This window comes from Ictalurus punctatus, chromosome 7 (assembly GCF_001660625.3).
Source record: "Ictalurus punctatus breed USDA103 chromosome 7, Coco_2.0, whole genome shotgun sequence".
In the NCBI taxonomy this organism is placed as follows: Eukaryota; Metazoa; Chordata; class Actinopteri; order Siluriformes; family Ictaluridae; genus Ictalurus; species Ictalurus punctatus.
Genome location: NC_030422.2, coordinates 26,690,073 through 26,704,020, shown reverse-complemented (window position 1 = coordinate 26,704,020; position 13,948 = coordinate 26,690,073). Strand labels below are relative to the sequence as shown.

Below are 13,948 nucleotides of genomic sequence, written 5' to 3'. Positions count from 1 at the left end.
GTGCACGGTTAAGAGTGGTTTGTAGGAAGTCGCGTCATTTGTGTTGATTCTTCTTTTCTCCTGGTTTTGGGTTAGCTAGGGAGTGAGAGAAGACGGTGTATTTTTGTTTTCTTTTCTTGTAGGTTAGTTAGTTTTCTTGTGGTAAAGTTAGAGGGTATTTTTGTTTATTATTTTAGCCTGACCGGCTTCTGAAGAGTGAAACCACTGTGTGTATAAAAGGTGCTCAGTTTGGAGAATAAACAAAACAAACGCAATTTTGTTCTCGCCAACCCTTTTCTTTTTTTATTTTATTGTATGTTGCGCCTGATCTATACCGGGTCGTAACAAGGTCATGCCATGTGATTTAGATTAGTACAGAATGTTTATCTGCTTACAGAGACACAAAGATGTTTTTCTGTTCATCTGCACATTTGCTAAGACCCTGCAACAAAGCCCGTTTGAACTGCATCAAACTGCTCCTTATCGGTACATAGAAGTGTATCGTGCCCTGTGCATCATATATACAGTACATGTTCAGCACAAGCACTCAGAGCGCTCTCATCTTCTATCCTGTATTCATCATTCTGTGATAAACTACTTCACCTGAGAGGACGAGTCTGCGAGTGTTGTCTAATTTCCACGACACTGTATGCATCTTTTTCTAATGAAATGTCTCTCTTTAAATGAGGAGAACCACTGTTATGGGCTAAATTATTATTTTTTTTATTTGAAAGGCATGATTTTGTGGGAGAAATAGACACAAAACAGAACCTTGCCTTTATGATTACAAACATGTCCTATTATAAAAAGTGTTCTGTTAATGATTGTAATGAAAATGAAACAAATGAACATCTTTTAATATACTGTCCATCAGGGGCGGTTCTAGGATTTCATCCTTAGGGGGCTTAAGCCTCAGTGAGGATGTTAAGCTAGAGACAATTTCCTAATTAGTGCCTCTTTGTAAAACGGAACCACTATATTACTATATAGTAAGTGTAAAGTACCGATATTTAAATTGGTACCAAGTCGATACTAAAATTTTATAACTGATGCAATGCTACCAGTCTTGCACTCTGCAGTACGGCTCAAATCGTTACACGTATACAGTTTGACTGACAGACGACTGTCTGTATGCATCTTTTTTTAATGAAATGTCTCTCTTTAAATGAGAACCACTGTGATGGGCTGAATGGAATATTTTTTTTATGTGAAAGGCATGCTTTTGTGTGAGAAACAGACACAAAATACAACCATGCCTTTATAATTATACACAGTAAAAGACAAATAGCAAAACATTTTACAACCTGCATTAGTTCTCCAAACATGACAGACAGAAATCAATCATGACCCCTTTAATCACTGATCTTAAAATGGAAAAGGTTATGATGTTTTAGAATGACATACTGTAAGGGTGAGTAAATAATGTCAGGACTTTTATTTTAGGGTTAATTATCATGTTAGAGGATTATCATGACTATGAAAATGGCATATTTGAGCATTAAATATTTTATGGAAACAGAAAACTAGAAAATATTTTCTGGAATACTACTACTGAATTGTGGGCACTGAGCAATAAAAGTGTTCTTAGCTGTGAGAACATTAGAAAATGTTCACTATGTTCTTCATCATTTCTTACCCGGAGTTGTCTCTAACTTTTTGTCTCCTGTCACTGTGACCCATTCAGTCTCTCCGTTTGTTTGCCCTTGCACTTCTTGTCCTGTAAAAAAACAACGTTGCATATCCATGTATAAAAAAGCAAGCATGTCTCTGAATGTTGTATCTTATTGGACTGATCTGTTTGCTGCAGCACAGCCACTGCGCGCTTCTCTATTCAAGTACTGTAGATAGCTGGCGACGCACATACGAAGAGCTACCGCGCATGCGCAGAATATAAAAGAGAATAAACACCGTAAAGAAAACCTCGGATAAAATTGCCTGTTAGTCTTTTCTTCTTCTTCTGCTACTTCTTCTTCTTCTTCTTAACGATGTGTCCTGCATTTTGGGGTTATTTTAAATCTTGAAAATAAAAGAGGTTTTGATAGTTTGATAGTTGGTAGTTTTATGGGGGCTGAGATGACAGACAGGGTCACAAACATGGTCTAGAACCACCCCTGTTGTCCAAGATCAGCAGAGATATGGGAAAATATGGTCAATATTGGAATAGCTAAATATAAAATTAAACGAAAAATCTATAAGGCATGACATTTTTTGCTGGAAGTTTGCCTAAGAAAGTGAACATTTTTCTTTGGCTAGTAATCTGCACAGTGAATAATAAAATCTGGAAAACAAGATGCAAAATAATTATGCAACAATCCCATATTTCTGCTGAGGTTGTGTTTAAACAGATCATAAGAGAATAAAAACAACAAAGGACAATTGAAAAGGAGAAAAAATAAACACCCATGGGACATTTTAAACGTGATAGCTGGCAAAGTGTAAATATTCATGTAAATATACATTATGTTCTTTGAAATTTTAACAATGTATAGGTCTATATTAATATTGTAACCACTGATATTTTGATGTAATGAATACTTGAAATTTCTTAATAAAGTATGATTAAAAAACGTGACGGTGACAAGCACTGCGTTTTACCGAAAGTTGAAATTTTTTCAATTCTCGACGACCAGAAAAAACACCAAGCACACAGAGATCAGTGTGGAATAGACGCTCAGCACATCGTCACGATGCTTTTTAAAATACGCAGCACTCCCACTGCAAATAATTGAAAATACTCTGGCCACGGGGAAACAAACATGTGTGGACACATGCCCTTAAAGAACATGCTATAAAGAACATGAATTCTGGAATTTATGTGATGCAGAAATAATCAGATCAAATTAGGTATTGCAAAATTAAACGAGAACAAATCCCCTGGTAATGATGGATGGACACGTGAATACTACCAAGCTTTTCAAGATGATATTTATACATTTCTACTTTTTGTTTTCAAGGATGCAGTTGAAAGTACCTCATTTCCTACCACAATGACACGGGGTCTAATAACTATAATTCCGAAACTGATCATTAGATAACTGGAGACAAATAACCTTAAATAATAATGATGCAAAAATATTAGCTTTAGTATTAGACTTAAAAAAGGATTTAATCAAATCAAAGATGAATGTCAGTCTTATGGTTTTATGAAGGGTAGGCATATCTGTGAAAATATTCAGCTGGTGTTAGATCTAATTGATTATAGTGATTTTATTCTAGAAGACCGTTTTATACAACCCCAATTCCAAAAAAGTTGGGACGCTGTGTGAAATGTAAATAAAAACAGAATGCAGTGATTTGCAAATCTCATAAACCCACGTTATTCACAAAAGAACATAGAAAACATATCTAATGTTTAAACTGAGGAAATGTGCCATTTTAAGGGGGAAAAAGGTAATGTTGAATTTGATGGCTGCAACAAGTCTCAAAAAAGTTGGGACAGGGCAACTTAAGGCTGGAAAAGTAAGTGTTACTAACGAAACAGAGGAACATTTTGAAACTAATTAGGTTAATTGGCAACAGATCAGTAACATGATTGGGTTTAAAAGGAGTATCTTAAAGAGTCAGAGTCTCTCATTATTTACCTCATTATTTGAAAAATATATATAATATGTAAATATCCAAAAAAAAAAAAAAACGCCTAATGCCTTAGACTACTAAACCTCCAATGGAAATGAATATGGTTAAAATGGATACAAAATTATTAAAAACCAAAAAAAAAAAAAAACATTTCACAAGACTATGTGGATGGAATATTTTCCCACATTTTATTTTTCAGCAAGTTGGTCCACTAGAATTTTTCCTGAAATGCAACTTTGATGTGGGGAAACTACAAATGAAACTTATTTGGATCTGAACCTACAAACGAATCACCTCACAAATATACCATTTGGAACAATAGACACATAAAACATAATACAAGAAAAAAATATTTCCCTAAAAGTTTGGTTTGAAAAAGACATGCGATGGGTTATACAATTAAGAAGGGTGGATCTTTAACATATACAGAGTTTTTGAACAGTTGTGATTACATCAGTTACAAGTTGCGAGTTTGAAAAAGTAATGAGATTCATCCCTGGAGGAGTAAGATCACTATTGAGAAATTTCTCACACACCCCAATCCACAAAAAAAGAAGATTCTATAGCTTTTACTCCTTTAGAAAGTTAGATATTAGAAAGTGTAACAATAAACATATTAGAACTATTTGCAGAGGAAATACTGCTCCCCCCATTGTGTCAAATATTGCACTGGTTCTCAACCAGGGGGGCGCAGAGAGATCGGAAGGGGGGCGCAAATTGTTTTCAAGAAAAAACACAGACAGGGCATCATTTGGGTTCTCAGTGTATTACTTTTAAAAAAGAATGTGCATAAATGAAAAACCCTGCGTTCCCTCTCCCTCTGTATTTTCTTTTTGGTGGTGAGAGGTGGAGCTTAGCCTGCCTTTTATCTAGCAGTCAGTGCAGACCAGTGTAGCCAACGTAGCCACTTTTCAGACCACTTTTTGCAACATTTTTGCAAAAAAAAAACAACAACAAAAAACAAACAAACAAAAAAACGCCTAGTGACAAATCTAGCGACTTTTTGGACAAACCTTACGACTTTCCAAATGTCGGCAGTACTGTCCTGCAAGCGCAAAGTGTTGCTTTCCTTCTGCACTCACACCTCTCTCTGCGTCTGCTCTGTTCAGTGAGGGGCTGAGAGCCGGAGATTTAACAATGTCATGCATAACGAGACGCGCCCTTCATCCCAATTTATTCTTCATTCTTAATTATTCTTATGTGAATGCTTTCAGTCTTAAATAGTCTATTAGAAATAGTCCATTTTATTACAGCCTAGTTCTCTTGTTCAAAGTAGATATAGTGTTCAGAAGCATTTTTGATCATTCATGTTCCATACCTGTCCGTTATGTAGTTTTATAAAAGTTATTTTAAAAACATAATAAAAGTTATAAAAAGTAATTAAAAAAGTACAAAAACATAAAAGAAACATATATGTATATATATATATATATATATATATATATATATATATATATATATATATATACACACACACACACACACACACACACACACACACACACACACACACACACATATCAAGAGGGAGAAAAAACACCTAGAATTCGTGCTGTGTGTAAAGATGATGTCTCTTGTGTGGAATTATGACAAAACAGCAGTTTGTAAGCTCTGCACTGCTAAAATTTTACACCGGACGCTGCAGCAGTGAAGTGGGAGTTTCCACGTTGAGTCTAATTTATTTATTGCCGAGCTGCTTGCGCTGAATTAAAGGGCCAGTACAGCGTTGAAAGATTTAAATGAAGATAAGTTGACAAAAAAGTATATATTGCACAGAAAAAAAATATATTTGTAGAGTAGTATATTTCATATCCAGTTAATTTTAATATATAAAAAAGTTTATTATATATTACCAGTTTGATGTTCAGTGATGAAGTAGAAATGTTTTTGTTTGTGATGAGTGAATGTGAGTCTATCAGGAGGTTTTTTAGAATTCAGTCAATGTTAATATGAATTAATAACATTCAATAAGTTAAGAAATCTTACTTTAATCTTCAGAATTTTGTTCATGTGTTAATGTTAATTTGAGTCATGTGTTTTCTGTTTATGAGACCAGTTACTGTTAAACAACTTGTTGAAATGGAGAGAATAAAGTTTTTATTTGCATTTCCTTCAGTATTGTGGAATTAATTATTATTAATTTAACAGAAAGTATAAAAGGCAGAACTATCGGTATTGGTTATCGGTATCACTCTGCAAAATCACTCTGAATAATCAATTATCGGTATCGGCTGAGAAATTTAGTATCGGTGCATCTCTAGTAATATCGAATTAACTTAACTTACACTGGAAAGTTTTCCTCGATTTCGGGACATACGAGTTCCTGTGCGTGATGAATGATGGGCTACGCTTAGCCTCAATTACCGTTCTGGTAATTGTGGTGTTATATATAGTGTGGATTGAATGTGCGTTTAGAGCATTGAGCTTTGGCATTTTTAAGACCTGTCTTGTGCACTTACTTTCTGTCACGTAAACATACCAACATAAAACCATCCAACTATAAAACACCATCCTCCAGAACACTGAGTCTGGCAGATGAGCTGAACACTTTTTCGGCTCGCTTGGAGGCTGCAACTAGCTAGCGATGCTAACAATGGTAGTAGTGCTAACAGAGCTAACATCACTAAGGCCTGTTTCACACTAGATGCAAGAGCAGAGCTGAAGCAGCACGCTTTCTATTGTGCTTTCACACTGGCATCTATTGTATCGTGTAGTTGAACCACAGCTTGTGTACTGCAAATACAAGAATGTGTGCCAACAAAAGGTCCACAGAAACATTTCAAATAAAAAAAATTCTTCCCCTGTTATGCCTATCACGTGCTTTTGTTTATGAACAGTATTCTGCTGTGATGTGATAGTGTTCCCCGTCCCACAAATACCATGTAAGCATGTAAAATTCTGCATATATGTAGTTTATATGATAAAAGTAATCTTCAACAAAAGCTAGACTTGAAGGCTCAGCATTAAAAAAAAAAAAAAAGAAACGTCCTCTCACATTCACCTGCTCTGTTTCACAGACATTTGATGAACAGAAATGGAATAACGAGTCCCTGAACAAAAGGGGTGTCAATATTAAAAGTAACAGTCAGTATCTGTTGACCTACAGCTTCTTTAAGAACTACAGTGCATCTCATCCTCATGGACTGCACCAGATTTGTCAGTTTTTGCTGTGAGATGTTCCTCCACTCTTCCACCAAGGCATCTGCAAGTTCTCGATCACAGCTGTCCTTCCTGTATCCCTGTAGCACCGTCTTAGGCATCTTTCATTACAGACATTGCAGTTTATTGCTCTGGACACCTCTGCAGTTCTCATGCCTCCCTGCAGCAGGCCTATGGCATGTTCACGAAGGTGAGCAGGAACCCTAGACATCTTTCTTCTTGTGTTTTTCAGAGTCAGTAGAAAGGTCTCTTTAGTATTACTGTAACTGTGACCTTAATTGCCTACCACCTGTAAAGTGTTAGTGTCTTAAGGACTGTTCCACAGGTGCATGTGCAATAATTGTTTATGGTTCATTGAACAAGCATGAAAAACATTGTTTTTCCAATAAAGATCTGTAACGCTTATATGGATTTTACAAAATTATCTTTAAAATACAGTCTCCTGAAAAAGGGATGTTTCTTTTTTTGATGAGTTTAGTTTAAAACATTTAAACATGCTTTTGTGATTGGGGCAAAAAAAAAACTCCTGGCAATAGTGTTTTCAGTTGCTGAAAGTCACATGGTGACTGTGAAACATAGTAGACATGACTTATATGTTTTTTATATGGTGAAATTGCTAATTTTTCATGTCAACCCATATTTATTTTGACGAGGAAGCATGCACTGTCACTTTAATTCAGCGTGAGCAGTGCAGCAAAATAGACTCAGCACTTCTGCTTTGTTACTGCTATGTGCTGCTGCACCGCCTCGGCCTGCGGTGTGAATGCTCTAACCTATTAAATGCATGCTAATTCTGCTCTGCTTACACATCCAGTGTGAAACAGGCCTAAGAGAACGAATGGAAGCATGCATGCAGAGCGTGTCAGAGCAGGAAACACTTCCATCGTTTTAGAGCACAATATGAGGAACTGAATGAGAGAACTCATTCAGTAGAGTGAACACCAGGAAGGCAGCAGGACCAGACGGCATCTCAGGTCAGGTCCTTAGAGCCTGTGCTGACCAGCTAGCACCAGTGTTCATGGAGATATTCAACATCTCCCTGGCACAGTCGGTAATCTCCACATGCTTCAAACATTCCATTATTGTCCCTGCCCAAAGAAACCCCAGCCTGCCTGACTCGACGACTATCGTCCAGTAGCCCTGACCTCAGTTGTGATTAAGTGCTTTGGAAAGCTGGTCAGAGGTTTCATCACCTCTTCATTACCTGACACCCTGGACCCATTACAGTTCATATACATGCAGAGCCCTCCACTAATATTGGCACCCTTGGTAAAAATGAGCAAAGAAAGCTGTGAAAATTTGTATTTATTGTTTAATCTTTTGTTTAAAAAAAAAAAACCCACAAAAATATTCTGTTCTCATGGACAATGTTGGGTAAGTTACTCAAAAAAAATAATCCACTACAGATTACTAATTACTACTTTAAAATTGTAATCTGATTACATTACTGATTAATGCATGCAAAAAGTAATCAGATTACTAATTACTTTACTTTCAAATTACTTTCAAAACCTATCAAATCTACCAAAAATATATTACAAAGTGAAACTTATAGTTCTTTCAGGAATTTTTAGAGCATGTCAATGTATGACATGAGTGTTTCCACGTATTTTCCTCTAAACCCTGTCTGATTGGTCTCACTTCCATTTGCTGAAGAAATATATGTATAGGAACAGGAAATAGTTCAACCCTGACCCTTGTTTCACAGGGGTATAAATATGAGGTAACACATAGGCCAAATACTGTTAGTCATTCATAACAATGTGTAAGACCAAGGAATATAGCTGCGATGTGTATCAAAAGGTTGTTGAGCTTCACAAAATGGGACATGGCTATAAGAAAATAGAACAAGCATTGAAAATGTCCATTTCCACCATCAGGGCAATGATTAAGAAGTTCCAGTCAACTGGAAATGTTATGAATCAAACTGGAATTGGATGTGTGTCTATATCGTCTCAACACACTGTGAAGAGGATGGTTCGAGTGGCCAAAAAATCTCCAAGGATCACAGCTGGAGAATTGCAGAAGTTAGTTGCATCTTGGGGTCAGAAAGTCTCCAAAACTACAATCTGAAGTCACCTATATCACCACAAGTTGTTTGGAAGGGTTTCAAGAAAGAAAAAAAACCTCTCTACTCTCATCCAAAAACATACTCAAGCGTCTTCAGTTTACCAGACACTACTGGAACTTCAAATGGGATCAGGTTCTATGGTCAGATGAAACCAAAATAGAGCTTTTTGGCAAACCCAACACCATTTTTAATGACATTAATGAACACTGCATTTATGATTTTTGAAGTAATTTTCTGTTCCTATTCAGTAAGATTTTTCACAACTAATGGTATTACACCAGTAAAATGTAATTCTCTGTTCAAAGAAAAACACCCAGTTATATTACAATTATTTAAATAAACCTTGTTAACAGGCTAGAGATAAAGAACAAAAGAGTGTAAGGTAAATGAATCATGAATAAATGAAATGTACATTAATCACCTGTTTGTGTACAGTGGATGAGTCCAGTCATCACTAAATGTTCAGAGGGAAACAGAAAGGACAATTTAAAACAGGGATAAACACTTGGGGGTGTGCTGTTAGAGGAAAATAATGAAGAACAGGGTGGAATGATGTGGCCCAGTGAGAAGCAGGTTTACTCTTACCATCCCGAAGTAGTTTATTTTCCCATTAGTTCCTGTTCTGGCGTGTTTGATTACTCTTACAATATATCTCAACAATTTACCAACAAAAGCAATAAATAATTTTATTAATGAACTACATGCTGTACTTTTAAACTTTACAAGTTAATTCGTATCACTTATAGCAGATATAACCAGTTGCTCCCCTTTATCAGTGTCTGCTTTTTTCACACTTGAAGTTACAAAAACTGAAGGGTGTGAAACTTTAATATAAACCTCTGCTTTCTTTCACAGCCTGCACTAATGTGTCATTCAGAGCTGAATTTAAATAAAAATTCTAATCAGTCTGTACCTGTTAGTGTATGATTTCACATTCTATATGCTATAATGATCTTAAATCCACAAATAGATTTATTCAAAGCAGTATCTGTTCTGTTGTTGAACAGAGTGCCATGTCTCTATTAATATAAATGTCTCTCATTTAGAAACTGTCACGTAATTTCCTGTCTGCTTGGCACAGTCTCCTGCTAAATGCTAAACCCTGCAGCATGTTATAGTATATCTACAAGAGCAACTTTCTCCACTTTCTTTACAGATGATAGAGTACAGAAACTATCTCCAAACAAATTTAGAATAAAGTATAAAATGTAATATCTTAAACAAATACGGACTACCAATGTGTAACAGCAGTTAAAATGATCAGCTTTAATGTTCTGCATGCGTGAGAGACACCAGGATGCAATTGCTGAAAACAGTGTTTGGTTAATGACTATTTGATATTTTACTCATAAAATAAATTGGGTTGAATGTGAATACACAACAATAAAGCAGAATGCACAGTTCACGCTAAATTCGGTATCAAACCTTAACTACAGACTAATCAAATAATCACACAGAACTTGATTACAGGACTCTCAGCCATTAATTCAAAACTTAATTCACTACCAATCACTGTAATGAAGACACACAGAGAACATTTACTCACAGAGAAACACACAGAGTGGACGGAGCTCCATCCTGTCACACTGATGACTGACTGAATGAGAAGTGTCTGTGTTAAAGCCTCGACACTTCCTGTGTTCTTAAACACCAATCAGACTTCACATAGAGAGAGAGAGAGAGAGATAGAGAGAGAGAGAGAGAGAATTCAGGTGGAAATTCAAGCTTTAGATGATTATTAGTATTCATTACATGCAACATATTTTCACCACACATAATGTGCATTATCTATATAATAGCAATGGTCTAAGACATATCTCTCCACATAGCCAAATATAGTGGGAGTCTAAAAACAATATGTGTTGAAAGAGGAAGTACAGAGAGGGCAAGCGCTGTTGTGGTTTCTGTACATGAAGCCTGCTGATGCGGACACTAATAACAGCAACTGATCAGTATTTAAGGAGTCAGTTTTACTATTAGAGCTGTTAATAAAAGGCCTGAAATGAGACATGAATTGACTTAAATTAAACTGGAGACATTAATTGACTTAAATTAAACTGACATGAATTACACTTCTCTAAGGAAGCAAATATATTGTTTCATTCACAATCTGATGGTGTGAATGTTGCTGTCTGTGTGTGTTATCTGTCTGTTTCTGATGAGACAGGACACAAGTGAGTAAACTCAGTGTGTTCCTTGTTAAGAGACAACCAATAATATTTGTCATAATTCAAAGCAGAGATCAAAGTACAGGAAGGCAGCATCACAGTAAGCAGATCCATAATCCAAATTGAAAAGCAGGCACAAGACAAAAAAAAAAACGATTTACATAAGAAGACAGAACTAAAGCTCACTACTGTATGTTCTTCTTTCGTTATTAGGTCATCTCATTGAGTACGGTTAGTGTTTGTGCTGAAAACCATGGCACATGCCACAGAAACCAGCAGTAGTGAGAACATGCAGGTGTGGATGTTTTAAATTTGGCTTCACTGAGAATGTGAATGGCAGCATTTCCTCGTTTCTCACTGGCTAAAGCCACACAGCTGAACTAGATTCGAAACCAAACCACAATAATGTTCCATGTCTTAACTGCTACATCATTTAAAGTGAAATTCAATTATTTGCTGAAGAACAAAGAAGAGTAAACTCTTTGTGTAATAATGCCAATTAATCAGAACATTCATTGCTAGATATGAATGGTTATTTTTAAATGTAAATCAGATCTGAAATGACTGACATGAGCTAATTTGCAGTTGTTTACAGTTTTCAGATAAGACTACACAATGTAGCAGGAAGCTGAGCTGTGGACATGAACTGTTTTTGTTTACAGGGAGCTCGGCTGTGTTGTGTGAACCTACTGGCTGTACAAGGTACTGCAAGTAAAAACATATAACGGCAAGGAATTTTGCTTTACTGAGGTACTGAGCTTCACATATGAACAGTTATCATCATGTTTTATATTTAATACACTGTATACACATGAGGTCAGGGTAAATGTATATATTATCTAATGATATAAGCTTTTTTATTTATTTATTACAGTATATGGTGACAGACTTGACTGGTTTAAATCTGTGTGGATCGGCTTCATTCACAATAACAATATATTCTCTTTTTCTTATTTCATTATTCATTACAAGTCATCTGGACCTTCCTTGGAAGTTTTAAGTAGAATCATGCAATACGTGTATGGGCATCTTTCAGCCTTTTAGCCTGAGAATGTGAAATGTTATCAACAGTGCGAAAACAGTTTAGCACCTCCTCTCTCTTTCTGTTTAACTCACACTGCTGAGGAAAGCAAAAACACAACAGCCATTATAGATAGTCCAAATGTGGATAGTCTAAATGGTTTGCCAGTAATGTGTCAGCAAATCTGACACTGAAACTGCCAAGCAGAAAGTGAGGCTGTATCTTAGCAACAGCCTTGCACACTGACACAATTTTGGTAGAAATCTCCAGGCCCATGCCCTGATACTACGCATCAAATTTCAAGACAGCACTACTTACTGGTCAAACGTTACAATAACATGCCAAAAATGCTTCCATCTAAGTGCCATATTTGCTACTACTTCAAATTTTGTCCAATAGTCACCAAATTTGACACACATCATCTTGAGACCTGTCTAAGCAGCTGTCTACTGCCATTCTAGTTGTTCAATGTGCTATTATACAGACAAAATGGGTTTCATTTTAAATATAATTTTTATTGAGCATTTCTTTTTTAAACACCACAAGTCGCAGCAATAGACCTTTCCTCCTACAGTTAGAGAATTCCCACACTGTTCATGATCAAAAGTACATGTACAAATCACTAGAATCTTAAAAACTTTTGCCTAAAGTCATGGCTCTGCTTTCATGTGCTTCAGCAACACTGGTGTGTCTGTGTGGCTTACTCTTTTGTAAGAGTAAGTGCTTACTCTTCATTTAATCTTCTAATTGCCACTGGTATAAAGGAATGTTTATACTCATTTCTAAGATATTTTGTGACCTTATACCTTCTCCCAGATGAAAGCATTACAAATTCTGAGTTAAGTGGGTGAGTGGACTCAAATACAATCCTTTTTGCTCTTCTGTGTATTGGCAGCAAATACAGTTTATCAAGCTGTGTTCGCTGGCGTCCAATTATTTTTCCTGCTATTCTCACTATCCTCTGAAATTTATTTTTATTCCTCACTCCTAAGTTACCATACCAGCCTATAATATTAAACATTAAAATACTCTTTTAAAAAATAACATCAAAACTCTTAAATTTACAGATAAGAAATAACCTTTGACTTGCTGTCCTTAAAATATTGTCCAGATTCTCACAAAAACTAAACCTTGTATCCAAATAAGTTCCCAAATAATTAAAATGTTCCACAATCTTAACAGCCTGATCCTTTATCTTTAGTTTCCCTAACACATGTTGTTCACCAGAATTAAAATAGAAAATCATCTCTTTTGTTTTCCCTACATTTATGTGCAAGGCTCTCAGTTTTCAACAGTCTTCAAGAACAACCACTTTTTTAAGCTGTTTGCTCGCTCATTACAACTAGAACAAAGTTGCACCATAACCATATCATCAGCATACTTAAACAGACCAGCTGGATTACTCTTAATTTGTAGCTCATTGGTATATATGGAGAATAAGAGTGGTGACAACACACAACCCTGTGGTGCCCCTGTATTTAAAACCAATTCATTTGAAAATATGCCATTCATTATAACTCCCTGTGGTCTATCTGTGAGGAAATATTTGATCCAATGTACCAAAGCGGAATTTATATTCACATTATACAGACATGATAGAAGCAAATGAACCTGCATTGTATTAAAGGCTGAGGTGAAGTCAATAAAAAATGCCGGGGCATAAGGTTTAGAGTCCTGGACATGCTTTACAATAAAATCAGTTAAAGTAATTGTGCCATCTTCTGTCCCCCTGTATGGTCGATATGCAAACTGCAATGGATCTAAACTCTTACTCACTGAAGAAATAACATGTTTACTTACAAATTCTTTCCATACATTTGTCCAAGACGGAAGTCAATGCAACTGGTCTAAAATTTTCAGGTAGTGTTTCCCCTGATGTTTTAGAGATAGGTATTATCGTAGATATTTTCCACATATGTGGTACTCTGTAATCATTAAATAATATCTGAAATAACTGTGTAAGGGACCATTTGA

At 35.9% G+C, this 13,948-nt stretch overlaps 2 protein-coding genes across 4 annotated transcripts in view; both read right to left on the bottom strand.

Annotated features, from left to right (window-relative positions):
• LOC124628344 (uncharacterized) overlaps positions 1 to 13,948 on the bottom strand; it is a 72,170-nt gene that overhangs the window by 48,524 nt on the left and 9,698 nt on the right. The gene's annotated exons all lie outside the window — the stretch shown is intronic.
• The window catches only part of LOC128633030 (carcinoembryonic antigen-related cell adhesion molecule 5), a 50,210-nt gene that overhangs the window by 33,398 nt on the left and 2,864 nt on the right, over positions 1 to 13,948 (bottom strand). For all 3 annotated transcript variants that reach the window (XM_053681517.1, XM_053681519.1, XM_053681518.1), the window contains exons 2-4: positions 10,332 to 10,444; positions 9,207 to 9,239; positions 1,616 to 1,696 (exon numbers count right to left, since the gene is read on the bottom strand). In XM_053681517.1, the coding sequence (XP_053537492.1) occupies positions 1,616 to 1,696; positions 9,207 to 9,239; positions 10,332 to 10,362 (145 nt within the window). In that variant the 5' untranslated portion in view covers positions 10,363 to 10,444. The remainder of the gene's footprint in view (positions 1 to 1,615; positions 1,697 to 9,206; positions 9,240 to 10,331; positions 10,445 to 13,948) is intronic.